General features: G+C 36.9%; 1 protein-coding gene across 1 annotated transcript in view; it reads right to left on the bottom strand.

The window, feature by feature from the left end:
* LOC150105227 (testis-expressed protein 2-like) overlaps positions 1-20,789 on the bottom strand; it is a 200,413-nt gene that overhangs the window by 129,676 nt on the left and 49,948 nt on the right. The window contains exon 2 of the mRNA XM_090396204.1: positions 8,421-9,974. Within this exon, the coding sequence (XP_090252330.1) occupies positions 8,421-9,908 (1,488 nt within the window). The 5' untranslated portion in view covers positions 9,909-9,974. The remainder of the gene's footprint in view (positions 1-8,420; positions 9,975-20,789) is intronic.

Genomic DNA, 20,789 nt, shown 5'->3' on the forward strand with positions numbered 1-20,789 from the left:
CACCTCCAACAATATATTCTCACCAAGCATAAATTCTGCATCCCATCTTTGTTTTCCAAATTTTAAAACCTTACATTTTGCAACATTGAACTCGCATCCCCATTTCCATGCCCAATCACTCAATTTATTCAAGTCTTCTTGTAAGGCCACAACATCTTCTCCACTCTTCATGGTTCGTCCCAACTTTGCATCATCCGTAAACAACTGAATATCTCCATCCAAATCTTCACCAATATCATTAATATACAAGTTAAACAGCAATGGCCCTAAAACAGACCCCTGAGGCACTCCACTAGTGACTTTCCTTTTCCTGGATCTCGCTCTCTCCCATACTAACTCAGGATCTGGGTGAAGAGTGTCTTTCCAGCAGAAGGATACACGATTTTTTCTGCTGAAAACCTGAACCCATTACTAAGAGCCTATGGAGATACAGGATCAATTGCATGCTGAAGTTGTCTTTTAATTACCCTCATGTTACAAGATTAACAAAAAATCATGAAGTCATCAACATAAAGAACATTGCTTATACTGGGAGACAACTATTCAGTGACTACATTAACTTTGATAGCAAAAAGTGCAACACTTAAGACATAGTCTTAGGGAACAGCCTATTCTCGATGATATAGCTGAGAAAGCATATGGAAGACACCTTCCTGTATTTCTTAAATACAGGAAGATGTCCTCTGAGACCATAGAGGTCTTTTAAAATGCTATATCTCCAGGCTGTATCAGCAAAAAAATTTGCATGTCAGTCTAGTTCATTTTCCACATGGGTATCAGTGTAGGAGAACATGGTTCCTGTGAAAATAACCAGCTAAATGATCACTTCCGTATATGTTCTCTAGCACATCCCACAAGCAGTGGAAAATGTCAGTGGAGCAGATTGTAAGATCTATTGCACAACATGAGCAGGGAGGCATTGGAAGAAAATACTGAACGATAAACAACAAACCCATGCACACATGGATGACTACTGATTGGCAAGCAATGACAGCGTTCAGGAGCAGATTGCCAGTTACCCTAGATGCTGTATCAGCGCCACAGCAAGACTTGAGCCTATCCCTGGGACAATGGGGATAGGAGACTTACCGCAACACCATTGATCTTCCAGGCAAGCCCACTAGCTGACTGATCCTGGCTGGGCTATCCAGGACTGTCCATCTTGCTCAAGTAGAGGCCAAAGTAGCAAGACTACTAGGATCTGACTTTTCAGATGTCCACAGGTCACATCACACAGCAAATATAGCAGCAGGTCACTAGATCCCAGTGATGGTGATCTGGAAGAAAGGGTAGTTAAAAAAAAAAAAAAAAAGACCGAGGAGAAGCAGAGTGAAAAATGCAGCAAAAAAAGCAAAGAAAATGATGAAGAATGAAAAGGGCAGTACCAACACTGGGAGGTCCCCTCCACCAAGAGTAGGTGCACCAGGGGAAAGGGCCAACATCCAGAGGTCTCGATACTGACATCAATAACATGCACGACCACCACCATTATTCCTCATCAAACCTCAACTGCCATCATATATAATGCAATAAAGGTGGAACATGGGTTTTTTTGACAAGTCTTATATCCAATGCCAAAGGTTACCAAATGAAATTTCTATATGATTTGCTCAGGTAGAAGATTTCTTTGTGTCTCACTTTGTTGCATTCATTTGCTCTCTTTATTCTCCTCCTTTGATTATTTATCTCTGAAAGTAAATCACAAAGTCTAATTACCAAGGGTGAATATTCCGGGTGTGCTAGGTGTGCGGTGCTCATCCACGAAATGTCAGTATCACCCATATTATATTTTTGCATTTATTCCTGTTAAAGACTCCCCAATTGTTTGCAGACTTCATGCGATTCCTAAAATTGAACACAAGATACTGTACTAATGCTTCATGAGGAAGGTACTTTTCACCACGTAAACATTGCGTCACATTCGAGTTAACAGCCCGGGTGTGCTTTCGAAATCATACACCTTTGAGCCCTTCGAAAAGATATAAAGAGGGCACAGCACGGGTCAAATTCTTGGATTTCTAATATTTCTAAACTGCTGAGAAGGCAGGGGCTAGCTAGGTGAGCTAAAATTTTGAGCTCACTCAGCACCTATCGTCTGTGATTGGTTATTGTGTCAACCAATCCAACTGAATGTTCTCACTTGTCATGAGTTGAGCACTTTTCGTATCCGATGTATATTACAAACAGTTCTTACGCATGTTTTCCGGAACTGAAAATTTGAAAGTGGATGTTAGGAGAAAAATGATAATTGTTTTTTCTTTTGCTTGTGCAGTATAGCATCTGTTGAGGGTGCAAAGTTTTTTATCAGTATATAGAGACATTTTGATTCTAGTCTCCAGAAACAACAGACAGTAAAAAATATCTATTCCTGAATAAAAACGATTATTATTATTATTATTATTGTTCCGGGAAACTCCAAGGAGTCGACAAACTCATCGAGGGAGGCCCTAACATCATGTCAAGAACAACTATTCAACATTCACACAGTATCTATCATACCTTGCCTTGAACTCATTCACGGTCGTAGCACCCACAACAGACTCTGGAAGCTTATTCCACTCATTCACCACTCTCCAAGTAAAAAACCTAGCTCTAACACCCTTGTCAACCACGCTCTTGCCCAGCTTCCATGCATGGCCCCTAGTCCTCTCACCACCAGTCATATTTTCAAAAATATCTTCTGGATCAATCTTATAAAAACCCTTCAGTAATTTGAATGTCTCAATCATATCACCCCTCCTTCGCCTATCGTCCAATTTCTGCAACCCACAAATCTTCAACCTATTCTCATAAGGTTCATTCCACAGACCTGCTATCATCTTGGTCACTCGTCTTTGGACCCTCTCCACTTCCTCCCCATCACGAAGAAACCCTGGTGCCCATAACTGGGCACAGAAGTCCAGATGGGGTCTTATCAAGGCTCGATATAGAGGAACAACAACTTGTTTGTCTCTGCATGTTCAAGTATTTTTCAAAAGCCAAGTGATTTGTGAGCTGTTTTAGTCACTTTTGCAATGTGCCCCCTAAACTTCAACTCCCTATCCACGAACACACCCAAATCCCTGGCCTCATCAATCTCCTGGAGTACGGTTCCACCAATGCGATATACTGCTGCTATTCTTTTCACCCCAAAGTGCATAACCTTACACTTTGCCACATTAAATTGACATCCATTTTTCCTAGCCCAGTCCTCCAAACTATCCAAAATCATCCTGTAAAATTTTGACATCCTGTGCACTCACAATTGCTCTACCCAACTTTGCATCATCAGCAAACAAGTGAACACTTCCTCTCAAATGCTTTCCAATATCATTGATGAACAAATTGAAAAGCAGTGGTCCAAGAACAGAGCCCTGCGGCTCCACTAGTCACAAGACGTCTTTTTGACTCCACTCCTGAATAAACCACTCTCTGGTATCTCTCCTTCAACCACCCTCCTATCCATCTCACCAAACCTATATCCATCCCCATCTGCTCCAGTTTACTGATTAGGGTTCCATGTGGTATCCTATCAAAGGCCTTGGCAAGGTCCAGTAGTATCACTGTAAACCCATTACCCCTATCCAGTTCAGCCGTCACTGTGTTATAAAACATGAGCAAGTTACTGAGGCATGATCTACCCTTCACAAAACCATGTTGTCCCCCATACAATATCCCATTTTCATCTATCCAATCCTGTATTTTCTTGACTAATTTCTCTAAGACCTTGACAATGATTCCTGATATGCTAATCGGTCGGTAATTTACAACAGCAGTCTTGGAACCACCTTTATGCAGTGGAACTATTTTCCCCTCTTTCCACCCGCTCGGGACTAACCCAGACCCGAGACTCAAATTAAACAAAATGGTCAAGGGTATTGACAATTCTTTAGCTGCTTCTCGTACAACACGAGCTGGTATACCATCCAATCCCACAGATGTATTAACATTGAGGTTATGCAATAGACTACTCACCTCCACTTCATTCACCACAATTCCCGTATAATCTACTGGTTTATTCATTTCTGCAATGTCACCACCTGGATGATATATTCTTGCAAAGTGCTCACTCAGTAACTCAATTAATTCAGTTACCTCCCTACCATCGACATTCTTTAAAATCATTCTGCTATGTACATTTTTCCATTTACTTGCTACATATCTAAAATACTGTTTGATTCTCTTTAGCCTGCATGGCCAATGTTCTTTTGTAATCCTTTTTTGCTTTTCTTACCACACTCGTCACCCTTCTGGCCTGCACTTTATACCGTTCATGTGCCTGTTGGTCACCTTTCTCCTTAAATTCCCTCCATAGTTGTTTCTTTTTTTGCAGCTCAAGCTTAATGGTGTTATTCATCCATTTAACCCCTACTTGATTTATTATTCGGACTCTAGGTATACAGTCAGCCATTGCTTCATGCAAGCACTTCTTAACTACCTCCCATGCACTATCAACTTCTAGTCCTTGCAGTTGTACATGCCATGGCACTGAACCAATCAAACTCCTAAGCTTGTCATACTTTCCAGCCCGATAATTCCACATGTACCCTGTCTTAATTGAAAATTCTACACCTTTAGCCACCTCCCAAGTCAAGACCCTATGATCACTCTCACCGATTGGTGGCAATGTGGTCATATTTGTTACAGCCAAATCCTCAGATGTAATTACTAGGTCAAGCACTCTCTGACCCCTAGTATTTTCCATTACATGCTGTTGCAGATAGTTATCCCTTAATAACCACATAAAATCCAATTCCTTCCTCCCGTGTGTCCTCTCCTTACTACAATCAATGCGACCATATTTGAAATCTCCCATAATAATCACCCTCCTTCCACTCATTTCTTCTATTTGCTTGTGCATACTGTCACCACCATCTTTTCCATCACCTGGTCTATAGCAGCACCCAATTGTATATTTAGTTCTGCTAGCCACAATCTCACACCAAATGGCCTCAAATGTGCTCTTTTCTCTATCCTGCAATTCAACTTCTATTCTCCTTGGCTGTAGCTCATCTATCATCAACAATACTCCTCCTCCCATTTTATTCTCTCTGTCATTCCTGAACACACTATACCCATCACATTCAATCCCACTAGCTATATCATCTACAGTCAGCCATGTTTCACTAATACCAATAACCTGTGGTCTGGAAGTGCCAACCATGGCCAAAAACTATTCCTTCTTGTTCCTAATACTCCTAGTATTAGTGTATATGAATTTAAGACCCCTATTAGCCCCAACCCTACCTTGATGCCTTATATTAACTATCCCACTCTGATTTGTTGTCCTTATTTGCTCTAGCATATTATATTCATTCTTACATTCAACTGCCTCCCTTAGGACTGTATATCTACTCCCCCCCCCCTAACAAATCTAGTTTCCCTGAATTTGCACATCCACTACATTCAGCAACACTTTCTCAAGTCTTCTTACACAGTAACCATTCAAATGCAAGCCATCCATCTTATATAGATCCTTTCGCCCATGAAACTCACTCCACACGTCCACAAATTTCACACCACTCGTCATACATAACCCACGCATAAAGTCGTTCGCAATTATGGCCCTCCTTTTAAACATTTCACTGTCATACCGTGGCAAAAGACTAATCATTCTAACTCTCTCACTCTTTTCTTTTGCTACCTCAAACAATTCATTCAGGTCTTCTATCATTTCCATTTTATCTCCTTTCAAATCATTCGTACCTGCCACAACAATCATTTGAATATTCTGTGTATTATAAGACGTTGTTGATGTAAAAAAATACCAGCATATGTGAGATTGATAAGACAGAAGAATCGATGATACTATTAAAAAAAAATAAAAAAAACTAATGAATTTAGGATTCCTGAAAGTGTGGATAATTCCAATAATGATCGGATGTTATGTATACTGAGTCTCAGTAAACAAAATAAAATTCTTGGAAAAAGGAGCGAAATATACACAAACCAGAGAAATACACATAACATGTAGAACAAATTTTACAAGATGATTTGCTGCTCAATCAAACCATATTTATTCCTGCAATCCTCTCTCTCCTCATAAGTTTTTTTTTTTTTTTCATTATGCCATCATAAATTCGTTTATTAATGTTTAGAAATTATAGGATCATGCTATTTGTTCTACCCAGCAACTTATAGGACACACATATCACAAATGATAATTATTAATTATTCGTTTACCATTAATGAGTGTTTCTACTCTCGCTTATTCTTTCCTATTCTCACATATTTTATAAATGATGGTTCACATATTTTCATCTTTGAGTATTCCAAATATACCAACCAAATATAGCATTCTCCTTCATTGTTGTTTTCTAATAAATCCTAAAACAGATTGTTTCCCCCTCTACGCAGAAGTATTCAAAGTTATCCTGCAATTAATTGCATTGGACCAATTAAGATGAGCACTGATGCGCTATGCCCTCTCAAAACTTTCATACATCGATAAAATGCAATCACATGGTCATGGGTGTATGTGGGGTGAGGGTAGGGGAACAGGGCACTTCCCTCGAGATTGTTAAAAAATTCCACACATTATAATGATAAAATTGATTGAGATATGTAATCTTACACCCTCGTAAGTGTATGTAATTTAATATTATTTTACTTGTTAGTTTTATGATTTTTTTTGCTTTTAAACTAAAATAATTTAATTTAGGATTAATTAATTAGTCAATTTTTAATAAAATATGTCGGTCAATTTTTTTATATATGAAACTGTGCTAAAAACTATTAATTCTGAATACCTATTTTTTTCCCAAGAATTAAAGATCATTAATCAATGCAAAATGAAAATAATATATTTAGTTTACATCAACAAATAATTACATCAAAAAAAAAGCTAAAAGACATTTAATGATATAATTATTTAATTAAATCAATAATTATAAAAATTTATTGATGTAATTATTTGTCTCCAAGCTTTGCTCCCCCCTCCCCAGAAAATTTTCTGCAGACGCACGCCGATGCATACGTGGTCAAATTGACGTGAAATTTGTAGGTCGGGTTGCATAACCCACATGACAGCACACAATCAAAATGAGCAAGTAATGCCTCTGCTAATTACCCAATTAGATATTCCTCCTTGGAGACTCCAAAGTTAATAACTCAAGCTAGCTTCCATTTCTTTTACTCATCAGGCCAAGCTAGATATTTGCTGTCAGTAAATATTTAACTGCCACTGCTCCAAACCCATAAACACATGGGCAATACTGGTCAACAATTCATTCACTGCCCAGCTTCAAACATGTGAAAGAGGAGGATGAAACTAAACTTCTCATTCTTCTCTTTAATACTCTCTACCTATATGTTCTGGAGCAGTCTTTCCCCACACAGCTTTCCCTAAGGAAACCTTCAGTTGTTCATAAACATATGTGTTTTCTTTCTTTCTTTCTTCTTGAACACTTCCTCATAAACAGCAATGATGCGCTACGGGGTTCACAACCTCTCATGTGTAGGACTAATATGTAAAAAAAAAAAAGATGGCGAGGAGTTGTTACTAGATTAGTGTGAAAATTTTTCAAGAGAGACTAGGAACAAACAAGAGGCCATCCCTGGAAGCTGTATAATGGGGATGTCAGCAGGTGAAGCATAGGTTCTTTGCATGGAATGAATTGCCTAATAATGTAGAAACTGAATAGGTTCAATGCATGGTCTGGAGTTAGCAATAGACAGCTAATGCATGTCAGGCATTGATACCTATTACATTGCAGCAGGAATTTATCCATTTCATTAACTGTTACAGCATTTACGTTAAATGACAGAACGATTTTTCGGCATTTAATCAACTTCGTGATTTTTTTTATATGTATAGTTGTTTTCATGTGTCTAACCCTGAAGAAGCTGCTAGTTCTATTTGAGGTGGTGAAACTAGTCTTAATTTATTTAATGTAACAACTAATAAAGTCCTGTGTTTTATGAACAAACTAAATTGTTTTATGTGACTTTCACCCATGAATGGTTTTTTTGCAAACCTAGATTACATTCGTGCCATGGTCAGGATAAGGATTTCCCCCCCCCTTTTTATTTATTAATGTTACATTTTTTGTATGTATTTTTTACACAGTCCAAAACTCTGCACTAGAAATCAAACATGGAACATTTTCAAATCTTCCAATAACTAGGACAGCAGCCTCAAATTAGGTGATGAAATTCACCTCACACCTAAAGACAATCACAAATATCAATGCCCAAAGCAGGATTTGAAATTAGTCTGTTGTAGAGCAGATATGCTAACTACCTGGCCAACCAGACTGGCAAGTTAAGTGGAGCACTGGAAATAGGACTGCCAGTTAAGTGGAACTCTGGAAATAGATGTACAAAGTTTCAAAGGTATGCATCAAATATTTAGATTAGGAAATAAGGTGAGGTGTCTCTATATCTATGATAATTATCTAAAAACATATATGAAATAGTTTTAACAAACAAAGAATAATTACCTTATATATTCCTGATTCCTCTTCCTGATTAGAAGGGAGAATTTGTAAAGGAGGTAAATTACTGATGTCTGGATGAGAAAGTATTTTGTAATGTTCAACTGGTTTAAATAGCCACCATACTAAAGCACTGGTGATTGCCATCAAAACTATACCCATAATCATACCTGAGAAGTATGGAGGAAGGGGAGCTAGTAAACAACCTGTAACTAGAATTAATACTGATAATACACAGTTTGTCCATGATGATTTAAAGTTTTCATAGAGTGTCTTTGTTTCTTTAAACCATAACTGCAGAAGTGCAAGGACACAACTACATAAGCCTTTTTCTAATGTAAAGTCTCGTGCAGGATTTTTCTCTTCCAATTTATTCAAAACCTCCCTCTTGTCCACTGATTCCATGAAGCGTTCACTTTCAGAGTTTAAGACGTTTTCAGAAGATTCGGTCTCTTCTTCTTCACCAATATCTGCTTCCCATTGTTTGTTTGCTATTAAAGCTGAGAGAGTCATGGACACATTTGTTTTATAGGACACTTGCATACGTTTTGGAGAGAGCAAAGCTTGAGATCCTGTACTGTGAGTAGGAGATGGCATTCGTTTTTGAGGCAGAGACGTAGATTTCAATATTATGAGTTTTGAAGTTTCAAGATCATCTTGTGCATCATGATAGGAATGTTTTTCTTCTGAGGAATCTCTGTCTTCTTCTGAAGATATATGTAAATTATTTACAATGCTATGATTTATTTCGCCAACAGAAATAGGTTGCACTGCTATAGAAGAAGGAATTTTAATACGATTTGCATCACTTTCCACTTCAGTACTCTTGCTGTCATCAGGTGTTACTATGTCTGATTCTTTCCTTTTTTCAGCACTTGAGCCTAAGGGAAGAGTACCATGTTCTTTAATTATTCTTTCTCCTAATGTTTTTGCTACTCTTCCTTTTAATCCACTCAAAATAGACCAACTTTCTGTATCTGGATTTGATCCACTTTCTAAATTTGGTTTCTTCCCTAATTTTGCAAGATATTCTCTTACAGATTCTTTCACTGGAGATGGATCCTGAGAGTCTTTCCCATCCAATGAAGGTTTCTTTGGTAAAGATAAACAGGACGAGCTTTCAATGTTTTGTTCATTTTGAGTGAAATTTAAAGATTCTTCACTTGTTGGTGTTGTATCATCTAATGAATCTTGTGCACTAATAGTAGTAAAGCTATTTTCTTTGATGTCTCCAAAGTATTTACTTCTTGTTTCTGATAGAAATCCCATATGTGCAAAATTTGGACTAACTGTTTCATCACAAGGAAGAGAAAGTACTGGAGCAGATCTTTCACGTTGGATTGTTGTTGCTGTATGTTCTATCAGTGCATCACTTTTGTCACATGACAACTCTTCTAAATCTTCTTCAGCAGTGTTAAAACGGAATGCCATAAGAGGTGCAGGAGAGGAAGAAGCTTTCCCTTTCAATTTTGAAAGGGAAATCTTACTAGCCATGATTATGAAATATCTAGAGGTAGTTTCACAATGTAATGAAAAAGCCTGGTGATAAAAAACTACATCCTGAAATATGTAAAATGGAATTAATAAATCATGAATATATATATATATATATATATATATATATATATATATATATATATATATATATATATTATACATTTTAAATAAAACCAACTAATATATAATAAAGTATAATTCAAGAATAGCCAAGTCAGCATCATATCTGCTTGCCCACTAAAGTAAGACATGAGGGGAGGAAAAGGGAGGTTAATCCCTCAATTATCGAACTACATTAAGAGAGCAATTTACTAGTCGTATAACCTAAGAGTTCAATAACTGACAGTTCATTCACCTAAAGGTCAATATACTGTACTTCCAAAGAAGCCATGATTTAATTAAAAATATAATACTGCATATTATATATTTTAAATAAAACAAAAACTAATGCATGATAAAGTATAATTAATAGGATCATAGATGACTCAGTGAACAGCATATCTGCTCACCCAAAGTAAAAAAAAAGAAAAAAAAAAGAGGAAGATCATTTCAAAGTGACAGTTCATATTAGTAATGTACAGTTTCATCAACAATTCTTCAAAAGCCAGTTTCTAAAATCACACTTTATTGGGGGAAAAAAATGAAATGAAAAATCATTTCAATGAAAAGCTAATTACTGAAAATACAATTAATTAAAAAAACATTTATCAAAAATTCACAATTCAATGAAAAAACTCCAAGAGAATTTCATGAAAACAGTGATTAAGACAAAGTGTGATGTGACTATAATAAATTGTTTATAATAAATAAATAAATAGAATAACATCGCCTCAGGGGCAAAGAAAATCTGCAAGTAATAACCATTATAACATTTTATATCACTATAGAATTGCAGATTATTCTATAATTAAGGAAAATCTAAACTATAGATGCATAGTTGAATTAATTGGTACTCTCCTAAGCACAGTGACATGTATAAGAAGAGCTCCTGATTGGGATAAGTTTTCTAGGAATAATTAAATATATATGCATAATTTTTTGAGTAAGAGTGCTGAAGTGCTGAAGGCTGTAAACGTTGTGCGCTACCGGTTTTATTAGTGTGGGGGATTTTTTTGCAAAATTAATTACGAAATCGTTATTATTAGACTTAGTAACCTGCAAAAAATGGTGGCGGCACTGTCATTCCATGACTTTAATTTAGATTTCAGTCGTTTCGTTAAGTGTGAGGTCTGTTATATGTATTCTTTCGATTACATAAATGATTTGTGGATATTTGTGAGGATAGAATGAGGGTGTGTGCGAAGTGTAATTTGAACGAGGAATTGATGAATGCAAATATGAAATTGATGACAGAAAGTGTAAGTAGCGAGATTGTCTCAGGGAAAATGGGTGCACGTTTGAAAGAGAGGCGAAAAAATGTTAAAAAATCAGAAAAAAAAGCGATTTGAAAACCGTAACAGATGTTAAAAGGGACGAAAGTGAGGTGAGAGTGGCGGAAGGAAACGAAATTGAGAGAACGAATGAAACTAGAATGGCGTGACACAGAAATCGAAAGTGAAAAAAATCGAAAGAATGGATGATAGCGAAAAAAGAATGAATGATAGCAAAAGTTCGATGCCTGTTGGACTGAAAGAATAGAAACAAAGAAAGATGAATGAGTGTGAAAATGGGAAGAATGATAGCGAAAGTTGGATGAATGTTGGACCGAATGTACGGAAACAAAGAAAGATGAATGAGTGTGAAAATGGGAAGAATGATAGTGAAAGTTGGTGCATGTTGGACCGAAAGTATGGAAACAAAGAAGGATGAATGTGAGTGAAAGTAAGAAGAGGGGGTTGAGAGTTAGAAAGATTGAATGATAGAGAGAGCGAATGTGTCACGAGATCTGAAAGTTGAATTGGATTGGAAGAGGCAAGAAATGAAATGGATGCGGAATAAATTTAAGAAAATTCAGGTAAAAAATATTAAAATAAATAATGATGGAATGAAAGAGTTAACGAAAGATGAGCGAGTGGCATTGTATGGCAACTCCATTATTAAAGGTGTGCTGGAGGACAGAATGCACAAGGTATGTTTTCCAGGTGCTAAAATCAGTAGAGTGATTGAGGCATTGGATATGAGGCAGGAGCGAGCAAAAGAGTTAATAGTATTAATAGGTACGAATGATTTGAAAGAGGACAAAGAGTGTGTCAGAATGGATATCAGGAGGCTGCTTAGAAGGATAAAAGAGAATAGTGTGACAGGAAGGGTAGTTAGCGTGTTGCCTAGATATGACAGTGGTGAAATGAGGCGGAGAGCAAGGATTAAGAATGATATGCTGGCTGAAATGTGTGAGGAGATGGGAGTACAGTTTGTTAATGTGTGGAATGAGTTTGAGGGACGAAGTGAGCTGTATGGGAGCGATGCACTGCATTTGAGTGGTTATGGCGTGAGTCGCTTGGAGAGACTCCTGATGGAAGGTAGAGAAGTGAATAGAGAGAATGAATCAGATCGAGTGGGAAGTGATGTGGAAGAGCAGGAGAGTAAGACAGGAGAGATTGAAGAGGTGGTTATGAATGGGGAAGTGAGTGGTATGAGTATAGAAAATGAGAGAATGGGTGTGCAAGAGGATCAGGGAAACAGGGAGGCTCAAGATGGACAGGGGTACACAGCATGAGAAAGGTGGATACTCCAAGAGGAGGTGAGCATGTGTATGCAGGAAAGGAATGGGATGACCAGGGATCAAGAGGAAACAGTTGGAATTGAAAAGGGTTTTAAAATAAAGAAGCAGAAAGGGAAATGACACCAGAACAAGGAGAGATCACATCGAGGGAGTGGTAGTATCAGTGGAACTAGCTGTAGATCCAGAAATGAGCTGTTGTGTTGTGTACAAATGCTAGAAGTATAAGAAACAAGGCAGATGAAATGATTGCACTAATTGCGTCTGTTAACCCAAAGATTGTCAGAATAAGTGAGACATGGTTGGAAGAGGATGACATCCTGGCAGGAATAGAGATGGAAGGGTATGATGTGTTTCGTGAGGACAGAGGGGGGGGGGGGGGCTATTGATGAGAGAGAAAGAGTTATGTCCATATAAAGTGGAGATGCAAGAGAGAAATAGTGCCAATGGTTTTAAGGCAGTATGGTGTGAGATAGAGGTGAATGGAATCAAATACTTGGTGGGATGTTATAGATCAGGTAATGTGGATGGTGGTGATAATGAAATGTACAATCAAATTAGCCAAGTAAATAAGAAAAGGGTGATCATTATGGGTGATTTTAATTATGGCAATATAGACTGGAATGATGAAATGGCAACTGGAAGTAAAGAAAATGAGTTTCTTGAGTTTTTGAGGAATAACTACCTCAGACAGTATGTAACAGAGGGCACACGAGGATTGAGGGTCTTTGATTTGTTCATCTCATCAGAGGATGTAATTGTAAATGAGGTGATTACCTGGGTGGTTGCCAGCAGTGCAAGGACCTCTGTGAGAAAAGGAACTACAAGGGGGGAGGGGATTATGAAGAGCTCAGGAGACAGCTTGCAGGTGTAGCGTGGAATGAGGAGTTAGCTGGAAAAGAGATCAATGCAGCTTGGGGGATTTTCAAAAACTGTTTAGTAGATGCAATGCCTAAATGTATTCCAAGGGTGAGAAGGTTAAAGAAGGTGGGTGTGAGATGGATGAATAAAGAGATTAAGCATGCGATACAGAGAAAAAGGGCATTGTGGAGGCAGCATAAGAGAAGTGGAAATAACCAATTCCATGAGGTCTACAAAGACCAAGCAAGGAGGGTGACTTGGTTGGTGAGGGTAGCTAAAGAGAGGTATGAACAGCAGTTGGCTAATGAAGCCAAAAAGAATCCTAAGGAGTTCTTTCGATATGTAGCCAGCAAAAGAAAGAATAATTATGGAAGGATGACATTGATTGGAGAAAATGGTATAAAGACAGCTCATGCAGAATGTGTGGTGGAGATACTTAATGAGCAGTTCATGAAGATCTTTCAATCTTGTGAATGTGACTTCATGGAGGGATTGAGAGTAGTTGATGATGGGGAGGAGAGACTGACTGTAGGTGAGCAAGAGGTGTATGGGGAGTTGAGTAAACTAGATGTTAATAAGGCTGTGGGACTTGATAATATATCACCACGTATTCTGAAAGAATGTGCCAGGGAGTTGACATCTGCCTTGACATATTTTTTTAATAAGAGTCTTGCACTCGATTAAGTTCCTAAGGAGTGGAAGGATGGCAAGATTGTGCCACTTCATAAAGGAGGTGATCGAACTCAAGCATCAAACTATAATCCTATCTGTATGTCAGGTGTTGTGGTTAAGTTGTTGGAGAAGCTTGTGAGATCTAGGATCCAGAGTTGGGTTGATAACAATGGTATCATCTTTGATAGACAGCATGGATTTGCTAAAGGGAGGTCATGTTTTAGTAATCTACTTACTTATTACAATAAAGTGACTGCTTCCTTAGACAGAGGAAAAGGATACACGGTAATATACTTGGATTTCACAAAGGCTTTTGATGGAGTACCTCATGATAGGTTGACAGTCAAACTAGAGCAGATGGGGTTGGATATTAGATTGGTGCATTGGATTGGAGACTGGCTAGGTATCAACAAGTTGTGTATGGGTGAGCGATATCCAGGAAAAGGAAAGTCACTAGTGGAGTGCCTCAGGGATCTGTTTTAGGTCCATTGTTGTTTAACTTATATATTAATGATATAGGTGAAGATTTGGATGGAGATATTCAGTTGTTTGCAGATGATGCAAAGTTGGAAGGAATCATGAAGTGTAGTGAAGATGTTGCGGCCTTACAGGAAGACTTGAATAGATTGAGTGATTGAGCTTGGAAATGGGGATGTGAGGTCAATGTTGCAAAATGTAAGGTTTTAAAATTTGGAAAACAAAGATGAGATGCAGAATTTATGCTTGGTGAGAATATATTGTTGGAGGTGGAAGAAATAAGAGATCTGGGGCTGATAGTAGATAAGGATCTGAAATTTAGTGGCCACATAGCCAAAATTGTGAAGACAACACAAAGGCTTCTGGGAATGATGCGGAGGACACTGACGTGTAGAAGTAGGGAGATTCTTGTTCCATTGTATAAGGCTTTGATTAGGCCACACATGGACTATTGTGCCCAGATTTGGTCACCTGGTTTTCAGAAGGATGAAGAGATGTTGGAAAGGGTTCAAAGGAGACTGACTAAGGTAGTTTCTGACCTCTGGAATGTCGAGTATGAGGAAAGATTGAGAAGATGTAATTTGCAGAGTCTGGTGGACAGGAGGAAGAGGGGAGATATGATAGAGATCTACAAGTTGGTAAGGGGTTGTTATAGGATCAATGCTGGAGAAGTGTTACAGAGAATAGTGTGAGATCAGGGGAGAACCAGAGGTCATCCCTGAAAACTGAATAAAGAGGGTGTGAGTAAGGGAGCGAGAGGCAGTATTTTTTCATGCAGAGTTGTGAATGATTGGAATGCCTTGCCTGAGAATGTGGTGTCTGCAAAGAGTTTGAATGTGTTTAAAACACGGTATGATGAGCTGTGTGTGTGATAAAAGGACCTCCCAAATGAGTCTTTGACTCCATGAGGTCTTGGGGTGGTAATGATAATAATAATAATAGTTAAGTTGGTTTAGGTAGTTTTTCTTTTTCTCTCTTTCCAATCTTAATTTTAAATCTATAAATTTTCAACTTGTTATAAATATTGTAATACATTTCTATAGCATGATTGTTTTCTTCCTTGCTCTTAGATCTGCTAATGGAAAATAATGTTTATATTTTATTCTCTACCAATGGCAGATGGAAGGATAAGGATGTTAAGGTGATCACCTCTTCACACCAATAAATGACTGTGAATTTTCAAAAAAAAAAAAATTAACCCAATCTAAATTCTTTAAAAGTATAACATGCATAAAAAAGTAAAGAATATAAATGTGATTATATTAATACAAGTAATGATAAAAATATCAACTACAGGTAATCCTCGTACAACACGGATGTTAGGTTCAATAGAAATGTGTTATGCAACACTCAGATCACATAGAAAAAGAAGGGTTAGATTCTGAAACCGTTTTTTTTTAAGATTATATAAACAAGGACATATCCAACAAAAAAAAATATTTTTATTTAATTCAGGTAATTCATGTAAGTTAAGAAAACATATAAACTATGAAACAAATACATAGTATAAAATTATAAAAAATTATAAATTGTACGTAAACTTCATTGCAAATAATGCATAAATGTTTTAGGCAAAATAAAATAAAATGCATATTTTAATCGTCATCACTGTCTTGAAAACTAACATTTCGTAGATGTTCTTTATTTACGAGTGGCCCAAACGTTGTCATCACTTGAAATCTCTTGGAACATCATTTGTATAATTCTCATTGCATACTTAAGCTGATTTAGTTATCAAGAAATCAGTAATAAGACTTTGCTTACCACTATGCTGCAGTTTTTCATTAAGTTCATAATATGGAGCTAAACAAATATCCAACTGTCTCGTGAATTTTCCAGAGCACTCCATTGAGAGATCATTATCCATAAAATAACTTTCTTGCCAAGTTCAATCCTTCTGCTAATTTCTTTAAATTGAATTCTTTAACGGATTCATCACAATCAAAATCTTCGGCAGAACTTTCCCCGCCATTTGGTTCGACGTCATCTATTAATTGTACCAATTCCTCCTCTCATTTAAATCTATTTCCCCATCAATTAATTCACTAATTTGGTTTTCAACCATATCACAAAAGAGCTCTAAGTGGCCATTACTATAAAAATACATTTTTTGCATAAAAAAAAAAAAGCATTACATATTGTATGTAACTCACTAAAAAATAAAGTGCTCAGCTTGAGATTAACACACTTCTGATTTTTAATGCGCTTTCCTGGCAGAAAACGAAGACAATTTTCAACAATAAACACTTTATACAGTAATCAATTGATGTACATGCATGCTAAAGGGTATTTCCCCTAATATAAATTTGCTATTTATAACTACATGCAGGATACGAGCAGACGCTAATCTGACGAAGATAAAATTTGATTTTTACTACAGTTTGTAGCCCGTCTTGTATCAAAACCACGTTGTATGAGTACCATGTTCAACAAGGGATACTACAATTTGTAGATCACGTTATATCAAAACTGCGTTGTATAAGTACCGCGTTATACGAGGGTTACTGTATTTGTAAATTCCCTACAATAACTAGTCTTCAACAGCACACTATTTTAACTACTGAAGGTGTACAATGATTCAGCAAGGATGGCAGGTGATGAAGTAGGTCTGGCAACAGCAGAATAATCTGAACTTCATGGAAGACTCAAGAAGTTAAACAAGTAATCCTGGCAGATAAGTCAGCAGGTATTCTCAAAGAAATAGAGAAAAATGTAAAAAAGCTGTAAATGTAATAAACAAAAGTCATGTGAAGACTTTGGTAAGAATATAGAAAATAAATAGTATAAAAGTGGTAAAATGTTCTGGAGGGTATTGAGAAAGCTTCAAAATGGAGAAAAGAGTAATGTAAAAGGAACAGAAAATGATAAGTGACATGAAAACTGAAGGTAAAGATATTTCAGAAGTGTGAAATAATTTTTATTTATTTAATTAATTTTATTTTTTTAATCACTCTCACACACTAGAGGCTTAAGGCCTATAAGCAAATAAATGTGCAGCTGGGTCCAAGAGCAAAGTAACTGTTAATATTTTTCTTGGAGCTGCAGGCAGTAGTCCTTAGGAAATATTTCATGGGGAGAAGCTGTTTCACAGAACTGAGGTGGAAAGAATAAAAGATGACTGGGAGTAACTAGTTCAGTGAGTCTGCAATTCTAATATAAAAGGATGTTCGGCAACTGCTGCTGTTTAGTTCCTGTAGATTTATCAGAAATGGTGGGCATAGGATACTAGTTTCATAAACAGTGACTATGGAATTCAGAAGAAGAGACAATCTGAAACCTGATTGTCCACGAGGTAGTGGCTGAAAAGAGTGTGAGAGATGAGACATTAATCAGCCGAACTGCTCTCTTCTGGACTGCATCAAGAAATTTTAGAGATGTCTTTGGTGCACTACACCAAATATGAGAACACTATTCCAAGGTTGGATAGACTTGATTTGTACAGAGCAAACAATTGGGCAGGAGAGAAGTGATGTGTTGGGTGAATGCATATGCCAAGTTTTCTGGAAACTGAAAATGTTACAGAAGTGATATGATTATGCTCAGGAGATTAAAGTCTAGGAGTAAGAATCATTCCAGGATGAGAGCTCTGGTCTTGACTCTCAAGTTGAGCATTATTAAAAGTGGAGAATAAGTTCTTTTTTTGCAAGAAAACAGGCAAAACTGTTTTGGAAGTAATGAGGATGACCAGGTTGTTGTTGTTCCCCATTACAGGATGGTGCGAAGAGCAGTGTTTAAAGTACATATCATAGATATTTAAGCTTGGAATATTTGAGCACTTCAACGTTTATTATATGAGTAGGATGGAGAGTGTTATTATCAAACTGCGAACAGAGTTTGAAGTCGGTGAGAGTAGACCATTTATAAATATAAGGAAGAGGGTTGAAAAAATTACTTAACATAGCTTAAATGAAAGAAGAAGAGGAAGAACAGTGATTGAAAATATTCAAGAGGAATTAAGTAAGGAATATACATTGATAGCTGAAGTATAAAATCCATCAAAAATCTGAAATGTGGAAACACAGCAGGAGGCTTATATTTTTTTATATTAAACACAGCTGATATTTTACCAGAAATGCTTATATATGGAGGTATAGCAGTTTTACAGTGGATGCACTGCATAACCCAGAAGGCCTGGTCAGAGTGTTGAATTCCAGATGAACAACATAGTTCTGATAGCGGCATCTACCGAGTGTTAAGATATATGCACTCATATTTGAGGAAAGGCTAAGCAAAACTGTGGAAAAGAAACTTCAAAAAAGGACAGGAAGAGTTCAGAACCAAATATAACTTTTCAGTATAAGATCAGATACAGTTGATAAATCATAAGAATATAACAAATATTTGAATTAAAGTTTTTTTTGTTTTTTTTTTAAAGATCTGGAGAAGGTGCCAAGAGCAAAGCTACTTAAAATAGCACATTTCAATGATGTTAATAGAACATGATATAGACCATAAATTAAAGATGCCAAGAAATTATATTCTTGGTTTCATTCTTTATTCAAGTGTAAGCAAACAAAGTTTTTGCATGAAGTAACTTCAAGACAGGGCAACCTCATATATAGAGGCGAATGCTTTCACATCATCTTCATGTGCAAACTTTGTTTGCTTACACTTGGATAAAGGATGAAACTAAGAATATAATTTCTTGGCATCTTCAATTTATAATATAACCAAGCGGAAAAACTTTCAATATGATACAAATATACAAGCTGCACTTAAGTTATAAATCATCCTTCAGAATGGCAGGTATTATAAAATGGTTTGATATAAAATCAGATATAAGACAAAGGTGTACACTATCTCAACTGTTATTCAACATCTATAAGTGGTTTTTAGCACTGCAAAGAGGGTCTGGTAATTACTCACTGGGGAACACTTTGAATTATGCTTAATAAAAATGTTTGATATTAAGAATATTATATATATATATATAATATATATATGTATAAAGTTTTTTTATCTTGGGTGTACTATATGTTAAAGATACCAAGAAATTTTATAAACTTGGTTTTTCCCAAGTAAGCAAACAAGCAAGTAAGCCAAGTTTGCACCTGAAGTATTTTCAGGTCTGAGACAACTTGTAGTAAAGGTGGCATAAACTCTGATCACTTGCCTAAGTATCCCATAATACAAGCACATATCCTTCGGACATGTATAGTGCTATGTATTATGGGAAAGGTCACTACCCAGACCGGTTTCAACCTTTATTGAGGTGCTGTTTAAGTAAAGACTTCTCTAAAAATTAGGCAGTCCCCCAGACCACTCCCTACAAGTGACCAAAGGACGTCCAACTCAGTGGTGGCTCCACTCAGAGACAGGCAAAAACCTACCCCCAAGCAGAGCCTTTCACATCTCAGGGAAAGCAACCAATTCTGTGCAAAAGCACTACCCAGAGACTGGTTTCGACCTTTATTGAGGTCTCGTCAGTAGGAGCCAGATCCAGAAGTGGTGATACCAAGGTTGAAGTAATGCAGAACTTATATTTACCTATCTGAGTTGCCACAAGGTGCTTTGACCTCATTAAGTAAAAATCTCAGGGTGAGAGAAAGATGTAGAAAGTTTTTTACCTTGGTGTACTATATATGTTAAAGATACCAAGAAATTTTATAAACTTGGTTTTAATCTTTTTTTTCCCCCCAAGTAAGCAAACTTCCAGCACAAACTTGACTTACTTGCTTGTTTGCTTACTTGGGAGAAAAGAATTAAAACCAAGTTTATAAAATTTCTTGGTATCTTTAACATACAGCACACCCAAAGAAAAAAACTTTCTACATCTTTCTCTCATCCTGAGATTTTTACTTAATGAGGTCAAAGCACCTTGTGGCAACTCGTACAGGTAAATATAAGTTCTGTATTACTTCAACCTTGGTATCACCACCTCTGGGTCTGGCTCCCACTGACGAGATCTCAATAAAGGTCGAAACCAGTCTGGGTAGTGATCCTTCCCATTATGCATGTCTACAAGGATATGTGCTTTGTATTATGGGATACTTAGGCAAGTGATCAGAGCTTATGCCACCTTTACCATGAGTTGCCTCAGACCTGAAAATACTACAGTCGCAAACTTGGCTTACTTGGGGAAAAAAGGATTAAAACCAAGTTTATAAAATTTCTCGGTATCTTTAACACACACACACACACACACACACACACACACACACACACACACACACACACACATCTATATGTATTCTTGAGCCATACATGAG

Source organism: Typopeltis vanoorti, chromosome 7 (genome assembly GCF_054136105.1).
Source record: "Typopeltis vanoorti isolate ZY-2024b chromosome 7, IOZ_Tvanoo_1.0, whole genome shotgun sequence".
NCBI classification, from domain to species: Eukaryota; Metazoa; Arthropoda; class Arachnida; order Uropygi; family Thelyphonidae; genus Typopeltis; species Typopeltis vanoorti.